The sequence below is a fragment of the Schistocerca nitens genome, chromosome 1 (genome assembly GCF_023898315.1).
Source record: "Schistocerca nitens isolate TAMUIC-IGC-003100 chromosome 1, iqSchNite1.1, whole genome shotgun sequence".
Lineage (NCBI taxonomy): Eukaryota > Metazoa > Arthropoda > Insecta > Orthoptera > Acrididae > Schistocerca > Schistocerca nitens.
The window spans coordinates 128,482,244-128,509,554 of record NC_064614.1 but is presented as its reverse complement, the minus strand read 5'-3'; the positions used below and the strand labels follow the sequence as shown (position 1 = coordinate 128,509,554).

At 44.3% G+C, this 27,311-nt stretch overlaps 1 protein-coding gene across 1 annotated transcript in view; it reads right to left on the bottom strand.

Moving 5' to 3' along the window:
- Positions 1 to 27,311, bottom strand: part of LOC126205244 (tubby-related protein 4) — a 518,596-nt gene that overhangs the window by 54,881 nt on the left and 436,404 nt on the right. Inside the window, exons 10-12 of the mRNA XM_049938873.1 lie at positions 24,205 to 24,464; positions 2,693 to 4,552; positions 2,445 to 2,626 (exon numbers count right to left, since the gene is read on the bottom strand). Of these exons, the coding sequence (XP_049794830.1) occupies positions 2,445 to 2,626; positions 2,693 to 4,552; positions 24,205 to 24,464 (2,302 nt within the window). The remainder of the gene's footprint in view (positions 1 to 2,444; positions 2,627 to 2,692; positions 4,553 to 24,204; positions 24,465 to 27,311) is intronic.

Below are 27,311 nucleotides of genomic sequence, written 5' to 3'. Positions count from 1 at the left end.
TTAATAAGTTGTTGTTTTATTGCAAATAATGCATCTTTGTTGCTTTAAAAAAGGAACATAGAAACAAATCAAGGAGTTAAAATTTGGAGTGTGGAAGAAAAACTAGGTGAAAACAAAAAGGTCTACAAAAATAGACCTAGAGGAACTAGACATCAGATAAAGAACTTTAAACCAACAGGGAAGAGAGGCCCCAAGAGACCGAGAAAAAGACAGAGGATGTAGCAGGCCACGACTGGTTTGGTACCAGAACTGCAGAAGGGAAAGGTGGACATTAAAAAGAGTTCCACTTATCGAAAAGATTAAATGTAGACGGGAAAATATTTAAGTTCAGACTATGCGCTGCAGGATTTGCGTTAGTAGTGTTAGTGTCATGACTTGCCATTAGGAGCCAATAGTGGTATGGTATACAGGTTTGAAACACATGCATCATGCGCTTTACAGTTGCAGACAGTCAATATGGGTCTGAAAAGGACAGCAGGTCTTTACTCACAAGGCTGTTTTATCAAAACAAAGGCAAAAGTGCTGTTGCTCTTCGTGAGTGTTGATGCATTAAAGGAATGTGGAGAGGTTGCTTCGAAAACTCCACAAAAAAGGTTTTTCGCTATATTTTCACCGTCAGTAGCGGACTAAAACCCAGCTGAAGATTCCAAAATAGCTATGCACAGCAAATGACTGAAATTTTACGGTATAGCTCTAAGAGCTAATCTCGACAAGCTTGATATCTTTATCTGTTTCCAAGACACAGAGGTTCAAATTTACCCTTTTTTTTACATAGAAAATCCGGTATGAGTGAAATCTAAACAAAAAATAACTGCAGCACATTGCACAAATTTTATCAGTATATTTCATAGGCATTTATCTAAAAGAGGCGTGTCTGCATTTCCAGAAATCTTTATCCGTTATCGAGAAACATCCAAAAAACTTGCTTTTTGGGTACCAAAACCCAGCTGCAGTTTCACGACAGCTGTGGACAGCAAATGGCTGTAATTTTACGATGTATGCCTAACATCCCGAACTCGAACAACCTTGAAAATTTTCTTTGCATCTTCATCCGTTTCCAAGGTACAGAGTTTCAAAGTTACCTTGCTTTTCCACGGAAAACACGCACATAAGATCTGGTGTGAGGCGAAAATGTATGAAGTGACGTAGCACAGAGAAATGTGCTGTGAAGTGTCTCCGTTATCCGCTGGGAACCCTGTGTTGTGGTATACAGGCAAAATGTTTTGAACATAAAAATCCGGTCTCAGGTGTAAAATTGCGTTTGTGTTATTTCAGTTTCACATAAGTAAACCAATTAAATTTTATTTCTTTTTATATGAGTTACAACAGGGAGAAGATGGGAGCCAGTGGAAATACCGGAGCTCAAAAAATGCGAATAATTCCTGTTTATTTAAAAGACTCTGAATGGAAAGCACGGTACCAGCTGCTTCATTCTACATTCCTCAGCACCTTTAAAACAGTTTCCGAAAATTTTGGCATGCAATACTATACAAATTTTTATGGTAGGAGAGAAGATGGGAGTGGCAATGGCAAGGAGATAGAAAAGTAATGAATACTCGAAGGCAGTAGACAGTGGTTGTGTTATAGAGAGAGCGAAGGAGACACTGGCAGTGTGAGAGATAGAGGACACAGGTGCAGTGGAACTTTTTTGACAGTGTCAGACACTGCTAGGAACAGAGTGGAGGAGACAGTACTAGTGGGTGAGGAATAAAGAGAGGGGGAAAGTGGAAATGAGTGAGAGACAGTGATAATGAGAGAGACAGTCTATGACAATGACAATGAGGAAGAGCGAGATAGTGACAGCAAGAAGAGACTGGAGTAGTAGAAAGGAAGGAATGAGATAATAATAAGAGAACAAGAGGGAAGACTGTGGTAGCAGGACAGAACAAAGGGGACTGTGGATGTGGTACAGAGGACAGTGACAGAGACACACAAAGAAATAAAGACAATGAGTTGGGCTGACTGAGCGTGTGAGATAGGGGAACTGGCATGGATGGATATAAGCGACTTACAATGGACTAGTGGGTGTGAGAGTTACAGTTAGGGGAGCTTGTGGGACACTGTTGTGAGTTGCATACTAAAAAAATGCAAATATGTTCACATGCCAAAATTTTTGGGAAATTTTTAAAGGGCTGAGGAAGGGAGAACAAGGCAGCTGCTACCCCTTTTTTCAGTCAGATTCTTTTAAATAAACAGAAACGCATTTGCGTTTTTTGTGCTTCGATGGGAGCATTTTTCCCTGCTTAAAATGTGTTTCTTTCAATGGTTTACTCATTATTTCTCTTCTGCATGTACTACCAAATGTTTTCACAAAGTTTCATTGTTGTACAATCGCTAGTTTGTAGTGGAGGCCCTCTAAAGCAGCGAAAGTTTAATTATAACCATCCCGTACAACAGGAAAAGCAAAGGACCCAGAACAGACCCCTGTGGAAGTCGCACGTTACCTGATGGGAGACGAGGACTGGTTGCGCTTGGCGGCCTTCTTGCTGGGCGCCGGGCTGGCGGGGCTGCTGCGTGGCAGCCGCGGAGAGGCGCAGGGTGACGGCGGCGGCAGCGAGTGCGTCTCGTCCAGCTCACGGATGCGCGACGCCAGGCTCTCGAGCGCCGCCAGCGCGTGCTGCTGCTGCTGCTGCTGCCTCCGTGGCGCGCTGGGCGGACTCGCCGCTGGCGACGGCGGCGCTGGCGCCAGCACTGCCTGCGCGCCACTGGCTCTGACCTCAGCGCGCCGCTCGCCGACTGGCGGAGACTCCCGCGGCGGCGGGGCTGCCGGCGGCGGCGACGACGCCGACGACGACGACTCGCGACTCACCTCGGCGCTCGCACTCGCCGAGCCGGTATCCTTCCTGGCACGGTCGGTCGATCTCTTCGTGGACGGAGGATCCGCAGTGGAACTGCTCTCGGACGTATCGCTGGTCGGAAACAGATCGCTAGAGTCGAGGCTCTTGCTCTTGCCGCAGTGCTTCAGCTTGGGCTGCCCCGCGCAACTGTCCTTCGCCTTGTCACCTCCCTCGCGACTCTGGTGCTGCTTGCTTTTGTGTTTCCGCTGTTTCTTCCTGTTCACCAGGACTAGGCGCTTCGGTGTGTCCTTCCTCAGCATGGACAGGGCTACGTCGCACGGGACTATGTTGACGTCGACCATGTCGAGGTAGCCGACACTGCAGCTGCGCACCATGGAGTCGGCTACACAAGCGGCTGTGCAGGGAGCTATCGATACCGAAGTCGGGATACGTCTGACTCCCCTTTCCGGAGCGACCGGCTCGCCCGATCCGTCTTCGTCGATGAAGAGCAGTTCTTCCGGTTTCGTAACGCACCACTTGTTGCCCGCAATACCTATCTGGTTCCCACTAGGACTCGATTTCGTCGCGCCACTCTTCTCCTTTCTCTTGCCCGCACTGCTACTACTCGTCCCTTTGTGTGGTGACGTGCTGTAGGACGGGCCACTTGTCGTAGTGAAACTTCCCTCTAAAGTGATCGCTGTTTCGCTATAGCTGCCATTATTAGACTGGTGGGGTTTACCGCTCCCCTCAGTATCCAGTCTCTTCACCACAACTGGTTTCATTTCGACGCAGCTTTGCTCTGCCCCTCCCGGCGTTAAACTGAGATTCGTTACCGCGTTGCCCCTGTTTTGGTTATGCTCGATTGTGGTTTTCACTCTTTGTATGTTACCGGAAAAATCGGACGGCGAGGAGGCTACCATAGTATGTGTCGAGGACGTCCGGTCAATTAAAACGTCGCTCGGAGCTACCGTGTTTTTAGGCGACTGCAGAGCAGGAACTGCTCCTTCACAAACTAGTGGTGAAATGACGTGTCGGGACTGTCCACCTTGGGAGGCCATTCCGATGTTAGATCGCGTTATCTGTGCAACAGCACCACTACTATAGCCGTTACTACTGCCCGACCCTAAGGAGTTATTGTAAGTCCCATTTCCATTGTAACCATTCCCGTTAGGCACGGATATCATCTGCTGACACGGGTAACTGTCTGTACAATTTTTCGCTGCAGACGAAACGGAAGCAGGAACAGAACTATTTTTGAGACTTTCACAAGAGCTCGTGGCTTCCGTCACTTCACTGTACGAGAATTCGTCCTCGTAGGACTCTGCTCTCGCTAGAGCAGCGGTCGCGTTGCTACATATAGTTATACTATTCTGGTGGCTGTGAGCTTTCGAGCTGTGCAGTGCCTGGTGCATCCTCGATCGACTCTGTACGAAACGACCGCTGGTGGACGGCGTGTGATGGCTTCTCGGGGTCATGGGTGCTATGGGCGGAGCGATGTCGCTCTGGTAACCGGCTGGCATTCTGGAGCTCTCCTCGTGGTAGTACGCCTCCTCTTCGTCCTCGGAGAATAGGTTTGGATTGAAGTTGGGGTCAGGGCCGGGTGGGAAGTCGTCTCGGAGTTCGGTGATCACCAGGGTCATCTGGCGGGGCTGCAGGTGGAGGAGCGAAGTCTTGTAAGTGACCTGGCCCAAGTTTGCTGGTACTGACGGAGCTAAGCCGTGGATTTTAAACTTCGTACCCCAGATGTTTGATGTCACTTCCACCAGTTTGATGTGCTGAAACAAATCAGAAGTTTATGCAAACATATTTAATGCTGTTCAAAGTGAATATACATTTGTGAACAGAAATCAACTGATCGATGAAATTTTCAGGGACCCCACAGTGCAACAAATATACAGGGTGTTACAAAAAGGTACGGCCAAACTTTCAGGAAAATTCACCACACACAATGTTATGTGGATATGTGTCCGGAAACACTTACTTTCCATGCTAGAGCTCATTTTATTACTTCTCTTCAAATCACATTAATCATGGAATGGAAACACACAGCAATAGAACGCACCAGCGTGACTTCAAACACTATGTTACAGGAAATGTTCAAAATGTCCTTCGTTAGCGAGGATACATGCATCCACTCTCCGTCGCATGGAATTCCTGATGCGCTGATGCAGCCCTGGAGAATGGCGTATTGTATCACGGCCGTCCACAATACGAGCACGAAGAGTCTCTACATTTGGTACCGGGGTTGCGTAGACAAGAGCTTTCAAATGCCCCCATAAATGAAAGTCAAAAGGATTGAGGTCAGGAGAGCGTGGAGGCCATGGAATTGGTCCGCCTCTACCAATCCATCGGTCACCGAATCTGTTGTTGAGAAGCGTACGAACACTTCGACTGAAATGTGCAGGAGCTCCATCGTGCATGAACCACATGTTGTGTCGCACTTGTAAAGGCACATGTTCTAGCAGCACAGGTAGAGTATCCCGTATGAAATCATGGTGGTGAATCGAGGAAGTACAGTACATACTGACGAAACTAAAATGAGCTCTAACATGGAAATTAAACGTTTCCGGACATATGTCCACATAACATCTTTTCTTTATTTGTGTGTGAGGAATGTTTCCTGAAAGTTTGACCGTACCTTTTTGTAACACTCTGTATATAACGATGCAGTCCTCACCACTATTGTACGTTTATCTGCTAACTGCTCAGGGCCAGGCATATGCCTCCTAGACCCTATACAAATGAAAGAGATGAACTGTATCGGTTCAGAAAAAACATAGGAAAACCAAAAAGAGTTTGGACGAAAAAGCTATACGTAAGAAGGAAATAAAGAAGTGCATCATCCATGGCTTGGTAGCTAAGTGGGTAACTATCACCCAAAGCTCAGAGCTTCAGTCCTGAATTGAGCCAACCGTTTTTCTTGACATTTATCGCTTCTTTCGTTTCTGGTAATAATTTGTTAAAGTTACAAGTGCATGTTAAACTGTTGACCTCCCTACAACTGGCTGGTGGATCGTTTCAAGCGATGGAGAAAGATAAGAGCTCAGTTCCTCCAGTAGCATCACGCAAAGTGAAGGCACTGTGGTGCCAAAATCAGTCTTCGAGTCGATGACAGTTTTGCCTTATCGCCAGAGAACAGCAACAAATCTGGAATTAGGCAGTAGGGAAGAGAACTTAACAGATCCTTCCTAATTAACGGAAAGGTCCAAATTATGTATACTTAGCTGACCTTGTGTATAGTCTACTATCTGAAGCTAGTGAAGATAGTCACAGACGAGACAGAAAATGAAACCGAGGACAGTAAAGCAAAAGCATAACGTTACTTGACAAAGGAAAACCCTGAAGTATTGTCCTAGTTTAATTCTCTTATCACTGAAAAGATGAGTGAAATAGATATTAGTGTCAGAAGCGTTGAGAGCCAGCTGAAATCGTTAAAATTGAACAAATTTCCAGTGCCCGACGGAATCGCTATCAGATTCTATACCCAGTTTTCGGCCCTGTTAACTATAATCTAACGTGAATCCCTTGAGCAAAAGACCGTGCCCTGTAGTTAGAAGAGAGCACAGGCCACACCTGTCTACAAGAAGGATGAAGTAATTCACCATATCTCGGCATCCATTTGCTGTAGAATCTTATAACTAGACCACGGATTTTTAGGTCGTAAAAAAGTGTGTTTTAGGCACCTAAAATAGGCTCCTTCAGTAGTTCATTTAGGCTATATAAAACCTAAAATAGGCTCTAATAAAAATAAGGCAGAGAAAATAAAAATAAAGTAAAATACGCAGTGTTGACAGTATGAACATCTTATTAGACATTAAAACAAGGAGAATGAATATTTACACAGTTACAGAGCACAGCAATCTACAACATTAATGCTGAACATAAATCCAAATATTTTTGAGTTCCTACAAGATAAAGATCTCCGTAAGAAAGATGTGGCAATGGTTTAATTAATACATTCGTAGTTTCACATATTCTGACCATAGTTGACTTCACAGTAAATAACCAAATTCTTTTCTAGCCTTTCTAGTGGAAAACTGTGGCGCTTGTCAGTCAGAATCAATTTATACGCTGAAAAAGAACGTTCTACATCAACAGATGGGACAGGGGCGTACTTCATTTTCTGCACATGTTGGACAGGAATGCTGCAGTCAGGAGTGCTGGATTTTCCACTAAGTAAGTCGGCAGCTGCACATAACTCCGTCAGGCCAGTGTTCTTCTGCAAAACCGTTTGCATTTTTGCCCGTACTTTTTCCCCTACTTCACTTGGCGCTTCATTAATTTTCATTTTGACTTCTTCAAGGAAAGAAATATTGTCGTAGATAGGTCTCCCTGAACCTTGTAATTGTGAAATTATTCTTGTCATAAATGTGTAGTGGGCCCTAATGTAAGATAAGTCCCGTTTTAAAGAAGAATCTTTGAATAACTATATTGCTGCAGTTACGGATGCAGCATCCTCCGGTATATTTTCAACCACCTTCAGGACAGCTGAGAGATGCGTACTATAGTATTCTGCTGCTATCAGCCACGTGCCCCAGCGGGTGACAACAGGCTCTGGCGGCAATGGGACATCTGGAAGCTGTTCTTTGAATGCCTGTATTCTTGATAGTGCCTTAACAAAAATTTTCTTCACCATTGATATTACTTTATTTACTTTAGGAAATTGTAGCCTTACTTGCTCTGCTATTCGGTTGATCCCATGCACTACACAAGTTGCGTGCAACTTTTAATAGTTGAAACGCTGCTATCATATATGTAGCAGCATTAGTGACGGCCAGAAGCACCTTATACTCATCCACTCCGTTTGGGTATAGCATCTTAAGCCCATTGTTCACAAACTGTGCTATTGTTTGTTGGTTAGTTTTTGCAAGCTGTTTTGAGTAAATCATATGAGCCCTGGATGGAGCATCTGGATCTAGCTTGCCAATAATCAGGTTTGCAATGTAACGGCCAACACTGTCAGTAGTTTCATCCACAGAAATCCATATACAAGATTCTCCGACATCTCGGATTCTGTGCAATGCAGCATTGTAAGCTGAATCCACATAATTCTTACGTAAAGTTGACTCTGCAGGAATAGACTGATGGCAGTACTTCTCAAGAAAACCTCTGAAAATAGGGTTTTCTAGTTTCCGAAAGGGGATGTTTGCTGCCACAAGTGCATGACACAAATCACTGCAGAACCTTTTTCATCGGAGGATTCACCAGATTTATTGGTTAAAAGAGTTTGCTTCAATTTTGACTTTCGTTCAACATTAGCTTTATGTGCGATTCCATCTGCATGCTGAGTTAAGTGAGATTTCTTAACACTCGAAACCTAATACGAGAGAAAAGGGAAATGCAGTTTAGAATCGCATTTAAAGAGTATATCGTATTACTAAAGGAAAGCGATAAAAAAGACTCCTAAGTGACAGGAAAATAACAAGTCTAAGAAAAACATCAACTAACCTCTTTGTTGCATGCTTGGCAGAAAATAATTTTCCCATCTGTTGGATAATGCAGAAAATCTTGCAGCCATTGCCTTATATGAGTAGATTTTGAACTAGCTGTTTTCGGCATGGCGTAGTATTCTCACACAGAAACTAGAATTTATTTTGCACTTAGAACGTCAGTAACACTTAATACGGCGGTCGCTAAACAATGTACTGATTTGTTTTCGCTGGGAAAAAGTGAACGATGACCTGTTTTTTTTTTTTTTCCTTTTACTGCGGTGCATGGGGGCGGTAGGGGAAGTACCGTACTCGTTGCTGGACGTATGGCACCAGACAGATGGCCGCCCCTTCTGAACAAGCGAATGGAATCTACCGGTGCTTCAGATGAAAGCATCTCACTACTGGCAAATTATTTTTCGAACCGGAAAATTCACGTGTAATACCTTTCACGAAACAGAGTAGTTTGATAGGACTGCCTGTAGACAGCAGCGAGAAAATGCGCGAAGGGCAGGAATTTAGCTATAGAGAGCGTCTACGATTAACATTGTGATTTTTTAATCCGTGCTCAGCTTAAGGCCTATGAAACCGTTTCTTTGCGAAGATACACAGCTGGCCAGAATCCTACGGACGAAATATTTTCAAATATAACATTTAGTACTCCCACGTTCGATTCTAATGTGTAACTCAAATCTTTGACCCGTTCTCATTCGCTCACTGAAGTTAAGCACTGTCGCGCTGGGCGCGTACTTGGATGACTGACCATTCAACCGTGCCGAGTGCTGTTGGTAGTAAGGCAAGCAAAGTAATTGTAAACAGTCTCTAACGACCTTCGCCTTCGACGAGACGTAAAGCCCTAAGTTTACTTCCTTTTTCTGATCTTTGAAAACACAAGAACTCTGTCAGAATAACGAAATAGGTACTTTTTAGGATTTTGATGCCGAAATAGGCACAATTAGGCGTCAACATCGAAATACGCAATTTTAGGTCCTATAGAACTAACGGTATTCAGTTTAGTTAGTCATGAAACGCATAAGTACCAACTTATATGCAAATTGGAGCTTAGGAAAAAAAATAGGTTTTAACCTAAAGATGCGTGATCCATTTTTTACATATGAATAATAAAACACCTATAAAGAGTATTTGGTATTAACAGGGATAGCGATATAAAAAAATAAAAAAAGACCGAAGTGTTAGGCAAATACGAAGCATGAGCGCATATCAACTAGCCACCTTGCTGCACGCTGGGCAGAAAATATTTTTTTCCATCTGTCGTATAGTGTGGAAAAACTTGGAGCCACTGTCTTATTTAATGAAATAGGCACTTTTTAGGATATTAAAGCTGAAATAGGCACTAATGTCGAAATAGGCTTTTTTAGGTCCTATAGAATTAACGCTATTAAGTATAAATAGTCATGAAACGCATAAGTACAAATTTTTATGCAAATAGGAACTCAGGAACAAAATAGGTTTTTACCTAAAATCCGCGGTCTACCTATAACATATTCTGAGCTCAAACATAAAGAGGTATCTCGAATAGAATGACATTTCGATGCCAGCCATCAAAGATTTAGAAAACACCAGTCATCTGAAATACAGCTCTCACTTTTCTCATATGATACATGGAAAGCCATGGATCAAGGCAGGTAGATGCAGTATTTCTCGATTTCTGGAAAGCACTTGACTCAACGCCACAGCTATACTTATTATCAAAAGTACGATCTTTTGGGGTATCGAGCGAAATTTGTAACTGGACTGAAGATTTCTTGTTAAGGAGGACACAACATGTTATCTTGAATGGTGAATCATCGGCAGATGTATAGATAACTTGGGGTGTGCCGCAGGGAAGCGTGTTTGGACCATTGCTGTTCATGTTGTCTGTTAATGACCTTGCTGACAATATTGATAGTAACCTCAGACTTCTCAAAGATGGTAAAGTTATTCACAATGACGTAAAGTCTGAACAAAGCCGCACAGATATTTTGTCAGACCTTGATAAGATTTCAAAGTGGTGCAAAGATTGGCAGCTTGCTTTAAACGATCAGAAATGTAAAATTTTGCACTTCAGAAACGAGAAAAGTAGTGTCCTCTGACTATAGCACCAGTGACTCACATCTAGAATCTGTAAACTGTTAGAAATATCTGGGTGTAACACTTTGTACGAACATGAAGTGGGACGATCATATAGCCTCAGCCTGAAGCATGTAGCAGACTTCGGTTTATTGGTAGAATACTGCGGAAATGCAATTAGTCTACGAATGAGATTCCTTACCAATCACTCTTGTGATCCATGCTAGAATATTCCTCAAGTGCGTTGGACCAATACCAAACAGGAGTAACAGCGGCTACTGAACGTATATAGAGAAGGGCACCACGAATGGTGACAGGTTCTTTTTGACCCTTGGGAGTGTGTTACTGAGATGCTGAAGAAACTGAATTGGCAGAGTCCTGATGGCAGACGGAAGCCATCTTTAGAAAGTCTACTAACAAAGATTCAAGAACCGGGTTGCAATAATAACTCTAGGTATATATTACAAACCCTTCTATATATCCAGAAGGTAGGAGGCGAGGTACTGGCAGAAGTAAGGCTGTGAGGACGGGGCGTGAGTCGTGCTTGAGTAGCTCAGTTGGTAGAGCACTTGCCCGCGAAAGGCATAGGTCCCGAGTTCGAGTCTCGGCCCGGCACACAGTTTTAATCTGCCAGGAAGTTTCGTTTTCTTCTATATATTTTTCCATAAGGATCGTGCGGGGAAGATTGGATTATTTGCAGCGCATAAAGGCATTTAAATAGTCATTCTTCGTGCCCTCCAAACGTGAATGGAACGGGAAAAAGCCCTAATAACTGGTACAATAGGACGTACCCTCTGCCATGCGCTTCACAGCGGTCTACTGAGTAACGATGTAGACGTAGATGTAGATGAAAGGGGCATGCCAAATAAATCACAAGACAATCGTACTCGAAGAAATTAGCACCCCCGTAAAATCCGAGAGTGTACCACGGCACAGGATGTTAAAGATTATGATGGACACGTCTCTGATAAAAAAATAAAATAAAATAAAAAAATAAAAAAAGATTTGTAATACGCTAAGGGATAGAAATTCGGGACACAAGCTGAATATCGTGACAGAATATCAATCTATGAACTTCAGGCTGATCTGGCAGAGAGGAAGGATAGAGGAAGCCCTGTCGTCTGCGCCACTCTGCAATTCGCACTTAAGTGCCCGGCAGAAGGTTCATCGAACCACCTTCAGACTACCTGTATTTCTCTACCGTTCCATTCTCGAACAGCACGTAAGAAAAATGAACATCTAAATCTTTCCGTGAGAGACCTGATTTATTTTACTGCGATGATCATTTCTCCCTGTGTAAGTTGGCGTCAATACAATATTTCCGCAGTCAGAGGAGAAAGTTTGTGATTGAAATTTCGTGAAAAGATCTCGCCGCAACAAAAAACGCCTTTGTTTTAATGATTGCCACCCCATCTCGCTTATCATATCCGTGACATTAGCTCCCCTGATTCACAATAATATAAAACCAGCCGACCTCCTTTGAATTTTTTCAATGTCCTGCGTCAATCGAAATCTGGTAAGGATCCCGTACCGTACAGCGGTACTCTTAGCAGAGGACGGACAATCATAGATTACAAAAGGACGAACTTATTCAGTGGATAATTTTCTCATTGTTGTGTCGGAGGGTTAAGAGGAAAAGTGGATGACATAGCCATTAGAGCGACCAAACAATTTTCTGTTCCACGGAGCACAGTGAAATATGTTGTGGAAGACTTCACGCCGATAAACATCAAGTGCTAATAGCGGAACTGGAGAGGCTGAGGCTGACGTCCCTCACACATTGCGGGTATTAAAGATAGAGCTTTAGTTCGGTTGTCCAACGGTGGCAAAGGAAATCGGTTGTGGGTCAGCCAAAGGTAACATTATGGCTGAAATGATTTAAAGCAGCTGCGGAAAATCAAAATTTGGGTGGACTTTTCGGATACGAATGATACAACCTCGTCGCCAAAAGCCACAAGAGGATACGGTTACTACAGGACTGATGAATGAATCAATTCGGTTCTGTGGATAATTACAATGTCAAAGCAAAACCCGAATAACTCCAAGACCCAGACGCTAATCCCACTTAAAAAGGCTGTTCCAATCTGTAAGGATCGTTCTAGCCCATGTTCATGCGTTCTAGTACGGAGGTGTCATCTTTCATACTTGACGGCCATCCATTTTTGACTGTGACTGAGAAAATCTCTGAACTTCGCGGCAGAGATCGGTCACCTTAGTTTCTCGTAATTTCTTAAGTTCGTTGTAGTTGCGACAATCCTGCAATCTGCTGTTGGTAGTCTGACAGTGTGTGGTAGAGGGGTGTGGTGGAGGGTACTTCTGGAAGTACTGATTCCCCCTTCCCTGTTTCATTTGCGAATCGCACGTGGGTAGAATGATTGTCGGTAAGCCTTTCAATAGTAAACCTCTTCGCGATGAAAATTTCTCTTGCAGCATCTGCCACTGCAGTTTTTTCAGCATCTCTGTAACGACCTCGCTCAGACTACATGATCCCGTGACGAAACGTGCCGCTCTTCCTCGGACCTTTTCTGTCTCCTCTACCAGTCCTACCCGGTAAAGGTCCCAAGATTGTTCGACGACACTCAAGAATCGGTCGAACGAACGCCTTGTAAACTACATCTTTGATGGATGTATTACTTTTTCTGAATGTTCTTTCCACGAATCTCAGTCTCTCATCTGCTTTTCCTACTATTTGTTTTGTGTGCTCATTCCATTTAAGGTCGTTCCGGATAGTTACTCCTACACTCGTGCTCATAAATTAAGGATAATGCTGATACACGGTGAAACAACGCTCTGGAGGGCGGTTTGCAGGTTTAAATCATCTCGGGGTACGACCATGCGGTGCATTTGACCTGCGCTGGCAGCAGTCCACATACGCAGATGTGTGTTGGTGCATGTCAGAGTATGGTGCAGCGAGTAAGTGTGCAGACGTTTTCAGACCTGCTAATGGTGACTGTGTGTTGAAAATGGCTCAAGAACACATATAGATGACGTAGAATACTAGGGCGACTGCAGGCTGGTCAAACACAGCAGGTCATAGCACGGGCCCTCCGTGTGCCACAAAGTGTGATCTCAAGATCATAGCAACGATTCCAACAGACAGGAAACGTGTCCAGGCGCTACAGTACGGGACGTCCACAGTGTACAACACCACAAGAAGACCGATATCTCACCATCAGTGCCCACAGACGGCCACAGAGTACTGCAGGTAGCCTTGTTCGGGACCTTACCGCAGCCACTGGAACAATTGTCTCCAGACACACAGCCTATTGACGACTGAACAGACATGGTTTATTCGCCGGGAGACCTGCAAGGTGCATTCCACTGACCCCTTGTCACAGGAGAGCACGTAAAACCTGGTGTCAAAAACACAGTACATGGTCATCGGAACAGTGGTCTCAGGTTATGTTCATGGACGAGTCCAGGTATGGTCTGAACAGTGATTCTCGCCTGGTTTTCATCTGGCGTGAACCATGAACCAGATACCGACCACTTAATGTTCTTGAAAGGGACCTGTTTGGAGGTCGTGGTTTGATGGTGTGGGGTGGGATTATGATTGGTGCACGTACACCCTGCATGTCTTTGGCAGAGGAATTGTAACAGGTCAGGTGTATCGGGACGTCATTTTTCACCAGTATGTCCCCCTTTTCAGGGGTGCAGTGGGTCCCACCTTCCTCCTAATGGATGATAACGCACGATCCCACCGAGCTGCCATCGTGGAGGAGTACCTTGAAACAGGAGATATCAGGTGAATGGAGTGGCCTGCCTGTTCTCCAGACTTAAGCTCCATCGAGCACGTCTGGGATGCTCCCGGTCGACATATCGCTGCACGTCTTCAAACCCCTATGACACTTCAGGAGCTCCGACAAGCACTAGTGGAAGAATGGGAGGCTATACCCCAGCAGCTGCTCGACCACCTGATCCAGAGTATGCTAACCCGTTTGTGCGGCCTATGTACGTGTGCATGGTGATCATATCCCATACTGATGTCGGGGTACATGCGCAGGAAACAATGTTGTTTTGTAGCACACGTGATTCGGGACGGTTTTCTCAACTCATCGCCAATACCGTGGGCTTACAGATCTGTGTCATGTGTGTTCCCTATGTGCCTATGCTATTAGCGCCAGTTTTGTGTAGTGCCACGTTGGGTGGCACCACATTCTGCAATTATCCTTAATTTATGAGCATGAGTGTAGATATATTAGGGTGGCTACTGTTTCCAGACATCTGTCATTGGTGTAGCGTACAGTAGTACATTTCGTTTTTTATGTACGCGCAATATGTTACGTTTATTTACGTTCACGGTCAACTGCACCATTCGTCAATCCTCTGTAGGTCCTTCTGCAAATCGTCACTGTATTCTGGCGGTGCTACCTTCTTATAGGCAACCGAATCTTTTGCGAATAGCCTTAAAGAGCTTCATTCATATACTTCGAAGACTTGACTACTAGTCATGTCTTTGAAGGAAGCACTTGAGGTACCAATTTGCGATATACAGAAACATATGGCCCCAGTATGCCAATAGCGATTATTTTTGGGAGGTGCATGTGGGGCCTGAAGATGGCATAAGGAATTGCCGGAACTAGTAGCGAAAGTAAAATACAATTACATCTCGACTGCACGGCTGTTCGGCGAATTTCGTTGTTAAATAATCATCTGCCGTGTCGTCAGCATCACAGGGCGCTTATGCGGACATCTTTTGCTGGGTAGAAGTAGCCAGCCATGAAATAGCGCCAGTCAGGGTCAATGGAGTGAGGCATGCGTGTAACTGAAGTTGAACAAATGCCTTTCTGTTGGTGAGCAGTGTTTCCACCGGGCTTCCTGCCCTGTTGTCACCACAGATCACCGCACTGAATGTAACTGCACACAACAACAGTAATGATTCCAATACTAAAGAAACAGGGAACCGAGAAAAGCAGTGAGCACAAAACAGTTGGCCTCCTTTCACATACACCCAAAGTTACGTTAAGAATCATTAATAAAAGACTGGAAAAATTAATGGAGGAGAATCTGGCTGAAGAGTAATTTCGTTTTAGACGGAATACAGACACAAGAGATGCAACAGCACTTTTGTGAGTTTTGGGAGAGAGGTTTACTGAAAAGGGAAGAGACATATATATAGGGTGACAATTATTGAAATACAGGGTTATTAAAAATGATTGAAGCGATTTCACAGCTCTACAATAACTTTATTATTTGAGATATTTTCACAATGCTTTGCACACACATACAAAAGCTCAACATGTTTTTTTAGGCATTCACAAATGTTCGATATGTGCCCCTTTAGTGATTCGGTAGACATCAAGCCGATAATCAAGTTCCTCCTACACTCGGCGCAGCATGACCCCATCAATGAGTACGGAAGCATCGTTGATGCGAGCTCGCAGTTCTGGCACGTTTCTTGCTAGAGGAGGTTTAAACACTGAATCTTTCACATAACCCCACAGAAAGAAATCGCATGGGGTTAAGTCGGGAGATCGTGGAGGCCATGACATGAATTGCTGATCATGATCTCCACCACGACCGATCCATCGGTTTTCCAATCTCCTGTTTAAGAAATGCCGAACATCATGATGGAAGTACGGTGGAGCACCATCCTGTTGAAAGATGAAGTCGGCGCTGTCGGTCTCCAGTTGTGGCATGAGCCAATTTTCCAGCATGTCCAGATACACGTGTCCTGTAACGTTTTTTTCGCAGAAGAAAAAGGGGCCGTAAACTTTAAACCGTGATATTGCACAAAACACGTTAACTTTTGGTGAATTGCGAATTTGCTGCACGAATGCGTGAGGATTCTCTACCGCCCAGATTCGCACATTGTGTCTGTTCACTTCACCATTAAGAAAAAATGTTGCTTCATCACTGAAAACAAGTTTCGCACTGAACGCATCCTGTTCCATGAGCTATTGCAACCGCGCCGAAAATTTAAAGCGTTTGACTTTGTCATCGGGTGTCAGAGCTTGTAGCAATTGTAAACGGTAAGGTTTCTGCTTTAGCCTTTTCCGTAAGATTTTCCAAACCGTCGGCTGTGGTACGTTTAGCTCCTTGCTTCCTTTATTCGTCGACTTCCGCGGGCTACGCGTGAAACTTCCCCGCACGCGTTCAACCGTTTCTTCGCTCACTGCAGGCCGACCCGTTGATTTCCCCTTACAGAGGCATCCAGAAGCTTTAAACTGCGCATACCATCGCCGAATGGAGTTAGCAGTTGGTGGATCTTTGTTGAACTTCGTCCTGAAGTGTCGTTGCACTGTTATGACTGACTGATGTGAGTGGATTTCAAGCACGACATACGCTTTCTCGGCTCCTGTAGCCATTTTGTCTCACTGCGCTCTCGAGCGCTCTGGCGGCAGAAACCTGAAGTGCGGCTTCAGCCGAACAAAACTGAGTTTTTCTACGTATCTGTAGTGTGTCGTGACCGTATGTCAATGAATGGAGCTACAGTGAATTTATGAAATCGCTTCAATCATTTGTAATAGCCCTGTACTTGAAAAAACTTAAATTAGTTATAAACTACGGCTTGTACACACTTTATTCAACACTACAGATATTCGGATTTAGGTTATGACATGTTCGATATAAGTGCCATCATTGGCGATGATGTGGTGCAGACAAATGGCGAAATTCTGCATGACACGCTGAAGTGTCGGAACATCGATGCTGTAGACGACGTCCTGAATTTTCAGCTCAGCAGTGGTTTTGGGGTTGTTCCTGTGCACCTTGTCTTTAGCTTAGCCCCACGAAAAGTTGTCGTATGTGTTGAGATCTGTAGAATATGGAGGCGAATCGAGGCCCATGCCAGTGGCCTCTGGGTACCCCAGAGACAGAATGCGGTCCCCAGAGTACTCCTCCAGGACATCAGACACTCTCCTGCTTCCATAATGTCGAGCTTCGTCTTGTATGAACCATATCTAGTCGATATCAGGGCCACTTTGGATAATGGGAATGAACTCATTTTCCAAAACCTTCGCATACTGTTCGGTAGTCAAGGTGCCATCAAGGAATATCGCACCGATTATTCCGTGACTGGACATTGTACACCAAACAGTTACTCGTTGAGGATGAAGAGACTTCTCGATCGAGAAATGCAGATTCTCGGTCCCCCAAATACGCCAATTTTGCTTATTGACAAACCCATCCAAATGAAAATGGGCTTCGTCGTTAAACCAAACCATATGCACATCAAAATCCTCTTCGTTAATTCTGTGGACAACAGAGTTGGCGAAACACAACCGCTTTTCCACGGCCCTTGGAGCTAATATCTGATGGGTGGGAAGAGATGCAGGTATTCAACAACAATTCGTCGTAGTGTCTCTCGGTTGATTCCCATGTGTTGTACATTTCGTCTGATTTATTTCCTGGGGCTGGTTTTAAACACAACGCGTGTCTTCTCGATGTTTTCAGGTGTTTTCAACCTTTCTGGACGACCGACATTGCCAACACTGTCATCACGAACACTACGCGTTCTCTCAAAATAGCGAATCAAATTCTTGATTGTTGGCATACTTGGGCCGGTTGTCTTCAGCTTGAACTCGGTCGCAAACTTCCTTTGAGCGCAGTTAGGCTGTTATTGATTGCATAATAGGCCTTCACAAGCGTTATACGCTCAGGCACATTGTGCAGTGACATTTTCAGGTGCAAATGGCCGACAACAATAAGGTGCTTGCTCATGCACATACTAATTCCCATCATGTCCCGCGGCCAATCGTGCAATTTGAACGCCCTAACGCAAACCGTTCAGAAGTTATGACGATTTTGTTTCATATAGTTCAGTAATTGTCACCCTGTATGTGATTTATAGACCTGGAAAAGTCCTTTGATAATGTGGCAGAGGATAAGTTTGCAACTATAATGAGGGAATGGAGAGTGGACTGGAAAACCAGTTGAACTTATAAACTCATTATATTTAAATCAAAAAGCGTCAGTGAATGTATGAGGGGGAAGTTCCAATTGGATAAAATTGGGAAAAGGAGTAAGAAAAGGATACTGTCTGTCTCCTATGCTTTTCAACAATAAATATGATTGGCCACCGCCTACTAAACGTCATGGGGGTAAAAATTAGAGGAATAAGGATATAGTGTATGAGATTTGCAGACGACATCGTCATCCTACCAACAGATGAAAAAGAATTACAGTATACAGTGGAGCCCATTGAAGATAAATTATACACTACTGGCCATTAAAATTGCTACACCACGAAGATGACGTGCTACAAACGCGAAATTTAACCGACAGGAAGAAGATGCTGTGATACGCAAATGATTAGCTTTTCAGACCATTCACACAAGGTTGGCGCCGGTGGCTACACCTACAACGTGCTGACATGAGGAAAGTTTCCAACCGATTTCTCATAAACAAACAGCAGTTAACCGGCGTTGCCTGGTGAAACGTTGTTGTGATGCCTCGTGTAAGGAAGAGAAATGCGTACCATCACGTTTCCGACTTTGATAAAGGTCGGATTGTAGCCTATCGCGATTGCGGTTTATCGTATCGCGACATTGCTGCTCGCGTTTGGTCGAGATCCAATGACTGTTAACAGAATATGGAATCGGTGGGTTCAGGAGGGTAATACGGAACGCCGTGCTGGATCCCAACGGCCTCGTATCACTAACAGTCGAGATGACAGGAATCTTATCCGCATGGCTGTAACGGATCGTGCAGCCACGTCTCGATCCCTGAGTCAACAGATCGGGACGTTTGCAAGACAACCACCATCTGCACGAACAGTTGGACGACGTTTGCAGCAGCATGGACTATTAGCTCGGAGACCATGGCTGCGATTACCCTTGACGGTGCATCACAGGCAGGACCGCCGTGATAGTGTACTCAACGACAAACCTGGGAGCACGAATGGCAAAACGTCATTTTTTTTCGGATGAATCCAGGTTCTGTTTATAGCATCATGATGGTCGCATCCGTGTTTGGCGACATCGCGGTGAACGCACATTGGAAGCGTGTATTCGTCATCGCCATACCTGCGTATCACCCGGCGTGATCGTATGGGGTGCCATTGGTTACACGTCTCGGTCACCTGTTATTCGCACTGACGACACTTTGAACAGTGGACGCTACACTTCAGATGTGTTACGACCCGTGGCTCTACCCTTCATTCGATCCCTGCGAATCCCTACATTTCAGCAGGATAGTGTACGACCGCATGTTGCAGGTCCTGTACGGGCCTTTCTGGATACAGAAAATGTTCGACTGCTGCTCTGTCCAGCACATTCTTCAGATCTGTCACCAATTGAAAACGTCTGCTCAATAGTGGCCGAGCAACTGGCTCGTCACAATACGCCAGTCAGTACTCTTGATGGACTGTGGTATCGTGTCGAAGCTGCATGGGCAGCTGTACCTGTACACGCCATCCAATCTCTGTTTGACTCAATGCCCAGGCGTATCAAGGCCGTTATTACGGCCAGAGGTGGTTGTCCTGGGTACTGATTTCTCAGGATCTGTGCACTCAAACTGCGTGAAAATGTAATCACATGTCAGTTCTAATATAATATATTTGTCCAATGAATACCCGTTTCTCATCTGCATTTCTTCTTGGTAAGAAGCAATTTTAATGGCCAGTAGTGCGTTATATATTCGGTGCACCAAAATAATTAAATAATACTGAAAATTTGTTTCGTTTGTGAACTGTGTTGTTGAGAAATACGAAATATGAAACCAAGTTGTATGCAGTGCGACTAGATTGCCATCTACATTTGGAGCATTCGCCGCACCCCACCCCCTCCCCCACCTTCCCCCTCCTTCCACTCAGAAACTGTGGCGTGGCAGTGGGGGAAGTGTGCAGCCACGCAGCACGCGAGCCAGGGGCATATCTTGCGAGCCAGGGCACACCTCACGAGCCAGGGCATGGCTACCGATCTGAATTCTTGGCCGCCCCTGATGTAGATGGTCCAAAACATGGTTTCGGCTGAAGTGAAGCTTGTTGTAGCCTATGATGTCTACAGTGGCAGTGCATCAACCCTACTTCAGTTCAGAATACAACTATTAAATACAGCTGCTGGTGATATTCTTACTACATACAAGATACAGCAACAGCTGTTGGCACATTATCCACCAGAAGATCGATATATGCAGCACCATGTTTATTTGTTATTCATTTTCTTCGTCATGTCATCTCTATTCGGTTTTTGTCTCATCGTTTAGGAATGGTCAAAAGAACTGTGTATATGTTAACTCGCTAGAGGAATAAAAATTTTTGAAATTGTGTAATGACAGTAACAATGAATGTGTGTATTGCTCATTATGTAATGGGGAATTTTCTGTCGTACAAAAGGAAAGGGTAATATTAACGACCACATGAAAACAGCTAAACTTAGAGTGCCATTAATGCTGCTACTTCACGAAACATAAGAGAATTTTTTAAAGCCAAAGATAGGAATAACAGTTACCTAGTGTGCGCTGCTGAAGAGGTTACATTTTCCTATAACACTGCCACATATGAGTGTAATTAAAACAAACGAGCTATTGTTGAAAAAAGTCATGTATAGTGAAAAATACAATGAGAAAACAAAGTTTAATGTTTGAGTAAACTGTTAAGACTTTTAAGTTAATTGAAGAAATATGTCCTCAGTTGGCCCTAACAGTATCGTAACATGTCCTCGGTCGGAAACAAAGAAACGTGGTAAGCCTATTTTTAAGGCTTTCCCGAACTAAACGTTTTAAATATGATTCTTGGGCTTACTTTCGGACTTTATTATTGTACCTCCGCATTATTTCGCCGTAAAGACTATACATATGGTGTAGACATGTTTGTAAAATTTCAGGAACTGTGTGGCAGAGTAAACATTGAATTTGCACTGTCACGGAATAATCTGCAAACACTCAGAGTCGCTGCCATCAGTGGAAATATAGTCTGCATCTCACGCACGAAAACCATATTTAAACTGTTAATAATGCCAAAAAAGTACAGTTTTTTTTAAAGTAGCCTGTTTGCTTCCTCAGGGTTGAAGTTATCTCCATACCAATCTTCATCAAAATCGGTTCAGCGGTTTCCTCGTCAGGACATAGCAGAGTTACTTTTGCATTTATAACATTAGTGTGGATGTAGGCGCCAAAAACTACGTACTCGATTTAATCCTGTATTTTAATACTGTACTTTACACGCAAGCACATTGGGTAAAATTTAGCTTTTTTATACTTCCTGGGGTAACGTTTTTAATGGAATGCAGAATATTTTCCTTAGAACAGCGGCTCCCAACCAGGGGTAAAAACTAAACGATTCTATTCTGTTCCTGTCACGAAACTAAATTATTTTCAAAAGATCATTACTATTATCACAATTTTGCAAGACTCTAATACTGATTATATATGTTATTAATAATTACTTTTTCTCAGTTAGTTGCATTAATATGGTGGACGTTACAGGCTCCTTACATTGTCCACCCAACACACATATACGCTGAGCTTTGTCCAGTACATCATTGATGATAAAATTGAGACATGTAGGTAACAAATGCAAAATATCTCAAGAAAATATCTTCTCCAAGTTGCAAATAGTACCTGCAGTAGTCCAGAAATTGCTTCATTACTTTTCGAAACGAAAAGAATCAATTGACAGCACGACACAGTAGTAATTATACAAGGGCTACTACATTGCCGTACACAGTTTTATTTTTATTGTTACTATATTTATGTTGTTAGACACGAAGCATTAACAGTCTGAAGTCGTCCAATTTCTGCCAGTTCAGAAGTAAGGAGTGCACAATGAAGTGATTTGCCAACAGTAAATATAGTGTACACGTCTGAACTTGTTTGATTTTAAATGGGGTTGCAGCGTGCAGGTCAAGGAGGTGCTGCAATGGAGAGCAGTAATGCAGAGGAACTATGTTTTGTAAAAAATACCGGGTGATCAAAAAGTCAGTATAAATTTGAAAACTTAATAAACCACGGAATAATGTAGATAGAAAGGTAAAAATTGACACACATGCTTGGAATGACATGGGGTTTTATTATAACCAAAAAAAAAGTTCACAAAATGTCCGACAGCAAAACGTCAGTGACTGCGCATGACAATCGTGTATAAAAGGAGCTGTAATGAGAGAGAGAATAAGATGCGCCAGCAGTCGCAGCATGTTGACGTTACCTGAAAAGGCGCTTTTAGTGAAGCTGTATTATCGGAATGGGGAATGTGCTAGTTCAGCGTTACGATCCTATCGCCATAGGAAGCGGATTCGATCGGGTAAAGGTCCGTTGACAAATACAGCTGTGGCGAGAATGATTTCGAAGTTCGAAGCCACGGGTTGTTTAGACGATAGACCCCGTAGTGGCCGACCGAGCACAAGGCGTAATGCTGCCGAGACAGTTCAGGAATAAATGGAGACTGTAGCGGGTTCGTCTATGCACGGGGAAGTCAGCGCTCGTGCAGTCGCACCCGCATTTCATGCACTACTGTTTGGTTGGCACTTAGGCGTACCCTCCGATGCTATCCGTACAAAATCCATCGGCATCACGAACTGTTACCTGGCGATTTAGTGAAGCGGAGGGCATTTGCGATGTGGGCGTTTCAAAAGATGGTGGAAGGTGACGATTGGTGTTGTGGACCGACGAAGCTTATTTCACGCTCCGAGGGTCTGTCAGCGCCCACAACTGCAGAATTTGGGCTACCGGAAATCCTAGAACTGTCGTGGAAACTCCATTGCACGACGAGAAAGTCACGGTATGGGTTGGATTTACCACATCTACCGTTATCGGTCCTCTTTTCTTCGAGGAAATGCGTTATTCTGGTTTTGTAACTGCTCCCGTGACGGATGAAAGGTACGCCGATATGTTACAGAATCGCATCATCCCGATATGTTACAGAATCGCATCATCCCCAGCCTGGCATATAAACACCTGCTGGAACGTACCATGTTTATGCAGGATGGCGCTCCACCCCATATTGCTAGACGCGTGAAAGATCTCTTGCGCGCGTCGTTTGGCGATGATTGCGTGCTCAGCCGCCACTTCCGTCATGCTTCGCCTCCCAGGTCCTCAGACGTCAGTCCGTGCGATTATTGGCTTTGGGGTTACTTGAAGTCGCAAGTGTATCGTGATCGACCAACATCTCTAGGGATGCTGAAGGACAACATCCGACGCCAATGCCTCACCATATCTCCGGACATGCTTTACAGTGCTGTTCACAACATTATTCCTCGACTACTGCTATTGTTGAGGAATGATGGTGGACATATTGAACATTTCCTGTAAAGAACATCATCTTTGCTTTGTCTTACTTTGTTATGCTAATTATTGCTATTCTGATCAGATGAAGCGCCATCAGTCGGACATTTTTTGAACTTTTGTATTTTTTTGGTTCTAATAAAACCCCATGTCATTCCAAGCATGTGCGAATTTGTACCTCTCTATCTACATTATTCCGTGATTTATTCAGTTTTCAAATTTATACTGACTTTTTGATCACCCAGTAACTACACTCACTGTGGATAGTTAGGTTTTTTCCTGAGAAGAAATTGTTGGTAGCACTGCAATGCATCTCGAATTCCTTCGTTATTAGTTCTAACTCTCTCTCTCTCTCTCTCTCTCTCTCTCTCTCTCTCACACACACACACACACACACACACACACACACACACACACAGACACACACTGACACACTCAAGCACACATACACCCAAACTAAATTATTCGTCTTTCACCATTTTAAAAATATAAGTGTTTCAAGAGAAGTCATTCATTCTACAGTTAACTTAGGTGCTAAAGTTGGTGATAATGTGTGGAGGAATGGGGGGAACAGATGGAGGGGGAGGGGCAATCGTTTAACCAAGGATGGGAACCACGCCCTCAGAAGGTGTCGAAATGCTTACTGAATCAAAACATGCCCGAAAGCCACAAGTTGTGCTTAACATGATCGACATTTCCGGAGCCCGTGCTGGTTTACAAGGCAGTTGCACAAACGAGCGAGCGCGAGCAGAGGGCAACAGACGTACCTCGGGCAGGGTGTCGACGTAGGTGAGGTCTTCCTGCTCGGCGTCGGCGGCGGCCCCCGCGGCGGCGCTGCCAGCCTTCTCCCCGCCGCCCCCGCCGCCGCCCCCGCCGTGCGACTTGTTGCGGCGCCGCTTGCGCCTCTGGACGCGCGGGCTGCCGCAGCCCTCCTCGCGCTCCGTGTCCGAAGTGTCGCTGGCCGCGTTCTGGGAGGATCCGCTGCTCTTGCCAGAGTCGTGGTTCGAGTCGCCTCCCAGGCTCGATTCTACATGCAAACAGGAGAACACAAGGCACTCGTCGATGAGTCATGAGGCGACTTGAAACTACTAATTAGAAAATAAAATTATACTCTAATCAAAAGGTCACCACTTGCAGTCATCTCTGGAAACCTTTATTCCTCACAGAATGAGATTTACACTCTGCAGCGGCGTGTGCGCTGATATGAAACTTCCTGGCAGATTAAAACTGTGTGCCGGACCGAGACTCTAACTCGGGACCATTGCCTTTGTTCAAATGTTCAAATGTGTGTGAAATCTTATGAGAACTGCTAAGGTCATTAGTCCCTAAGGTTACACACTATTTAACCTAAATTATCCTAACGAAAAACACACACATCCATGCCCGAGGGAGGACTCGAACCTCCGCCGGGACCAGCCACACAGTCCATGACTGCAGCGCCCAAGACCGCTCGGCTAATCCCGCGCGGCTTTGCCTTTCGCGGGCAAGTGCTCTACCATCTGAGCTACCCAAGAACGACTCCCGCCCCGTCCTCACAGCTTTACTTCTGCCATTATCTCGTCTCCTACCTTCCAGGCTGTGGCTAAGCCATGTCTCCTCATATCCTTTCTTTATGGAGTGCTAGTTCTGCAGGGTTCGCAGGAGAGCCTCTGTAAAGTTTGGAAGGTAGGAGACGAGATACTGGCAAAAGTAAAGCTGTGACGACAGGGAGTGAGTCGTGCTTGGGTAGCTCAGTTGGTCGCCGGCACGGTAGCTCAGCGTGTTGGGTCAGAGGGTTAGCTGCCCTCTGTAATAAAAAACTGAGTGCACGGATCAATAACGAACTTCAACGAGCGTCAGGGGACGTCCGCCACGAACAGCTGCAACGAACTATAACGAACAAAATGACATTAAAAAAAAACTCGCAACAAAAAAAAAAAAAGTTGGTAGATCACTTGCCCCCGAAAGGCAACGGTCACGAGTTCGAGTCTCGGTCCGGCACACAATTTTAATGTGCCAGGAAGCTTTATTCATCACAATCGCAATAATCCACATTCATAATAGATCAAAAAGACTTATTAATGAGTCACTCCGTAGTTTACGCAAGCTGTGTTCATATAGTGAATAAATCTGTTCCTGCACAGAATAGTAACGGCTAGAAATTAGAAGTATTTTATTAGAACTCATTCACACTGCTATTGGCAAACTCAAGTCAGGCCCGAGACAGAGGTGGAAGTAGGAAGCAAGCCAGTATCTGGCAAGTGGGTCAGGTCATTGACACATTACGACAACACACCGTCTCTCAAGTGAGGATACATATTTAGCGGAATGGAAACTGCAACAGTAAATTAAAAGAAGTGAGACAAGCATATTCGTTAGCTCCCTAAGACATGTTGTAGGAAACTCTATCTCTTTCACAAGAGCACATAGTGAGGAACTGACACAGCAGTTAACAGATTGTTAAGTGAATACGCACACACACACACACACACACACACACACACACACACACACACACATGGTGGAGAAAAATTGTGTCACGAAATTTTAACCCTGGATAGCCGACGCCAGTAGGAACCAAAATTCCTGATCTTGTGTTGGACGACAATGCACAATTTTTAAACTACGGAAACTTGGCGCCACGCGCTCCGATTGGTCGCGGGATTGCCTGTTGCCGGATGCTCTGGACAACGCAAATGCTTTGCCTACCGGAGATCGCGATGTATCCAACGTGGCCCGCACGCTCGGTGGTGGCGCGCCAGCCTTCCACTCTGGGGGCGAACCAGCCGGGGTCCAGACATAGTGTTGCCATAATCCAAAGACGAAAATCAAGGACAAAATTCGGTGATTATAAAGATGTGGTTGAAACACGGACCGATATGTTGTGCAAGTGACCATTGGTTTGCATTTCAGTTGAATCTTCATCATTACCTTACAGTGGTAATTATGAAGATATGGTTGAAACCTGGAATCACACGATGTCCTTTCACCTTTCTGCACGTCAGCCAAATCTTCATAATTACCATAATTCAAACAGTAATTCAGTCAGCAAAGAAGTTGTAATTAACAAGGAAAATTAATCCAAGCATTAATGGTGTCTATAAAGGAGTGGTAAATGATGAAGAAAATTAATTGCAATTGACATTAAATAACTTTTTAATTAAAGCACTGAACACAAATTATTAACATGTACACAATCATGCTGCTACAATTGATATATATCTTTCACTTTATGCTTTAAACCAGTCGTATTTCTCTGAGCCCTGGACAGAAGAAAGAAACTCGCTCCGATTCTGAATCAGTTTATAAAAATGTGTGCAATTTGTGTTTTTCATGTTATATTGGATTTGGAGTATTGCATTGACTGATGTTAAATCTAGTCTCTTTCTTTTCTTTCTTTCTTCTGTCCATTGTCCATTCACTAGGGAAAACACTCTCTCCACATTGGCATTATGCCCTGGAATGGAGAAATTGTACTGCACAACAGCAAGCAGTTCTGAATACTGCTCTTTAGAAACACAATCCTCAAAAAATTTAACCCATTTTTTATGACGCATCATCACCAAATTCTGGTTATCTTCCTATGTAAGAAAACATTTCAGTTTCACTATCTGGTCAAATAGAAAACTCTCATCCACTTTGCAAGTTGTGTTTTCTTGCATCCACTTGAGCGTACATTCAACTTTTTCCCAATCAGGCAAAACTTGCTGAAAAAAATTTTTTTACTAGCCACTTTTTTCGCGGACATTTTCCTCTTCGTCCAGGACACCCGTTTTCGAGCATAAAATCGCGGACTGTCCGCGAAATCCGTGACGTATGGCAATCCTATCCCGACACATCCATTGTAGTTTCATGATAAGACGTACCGGGAACAAATCCGTCAACAGCTGTTAGT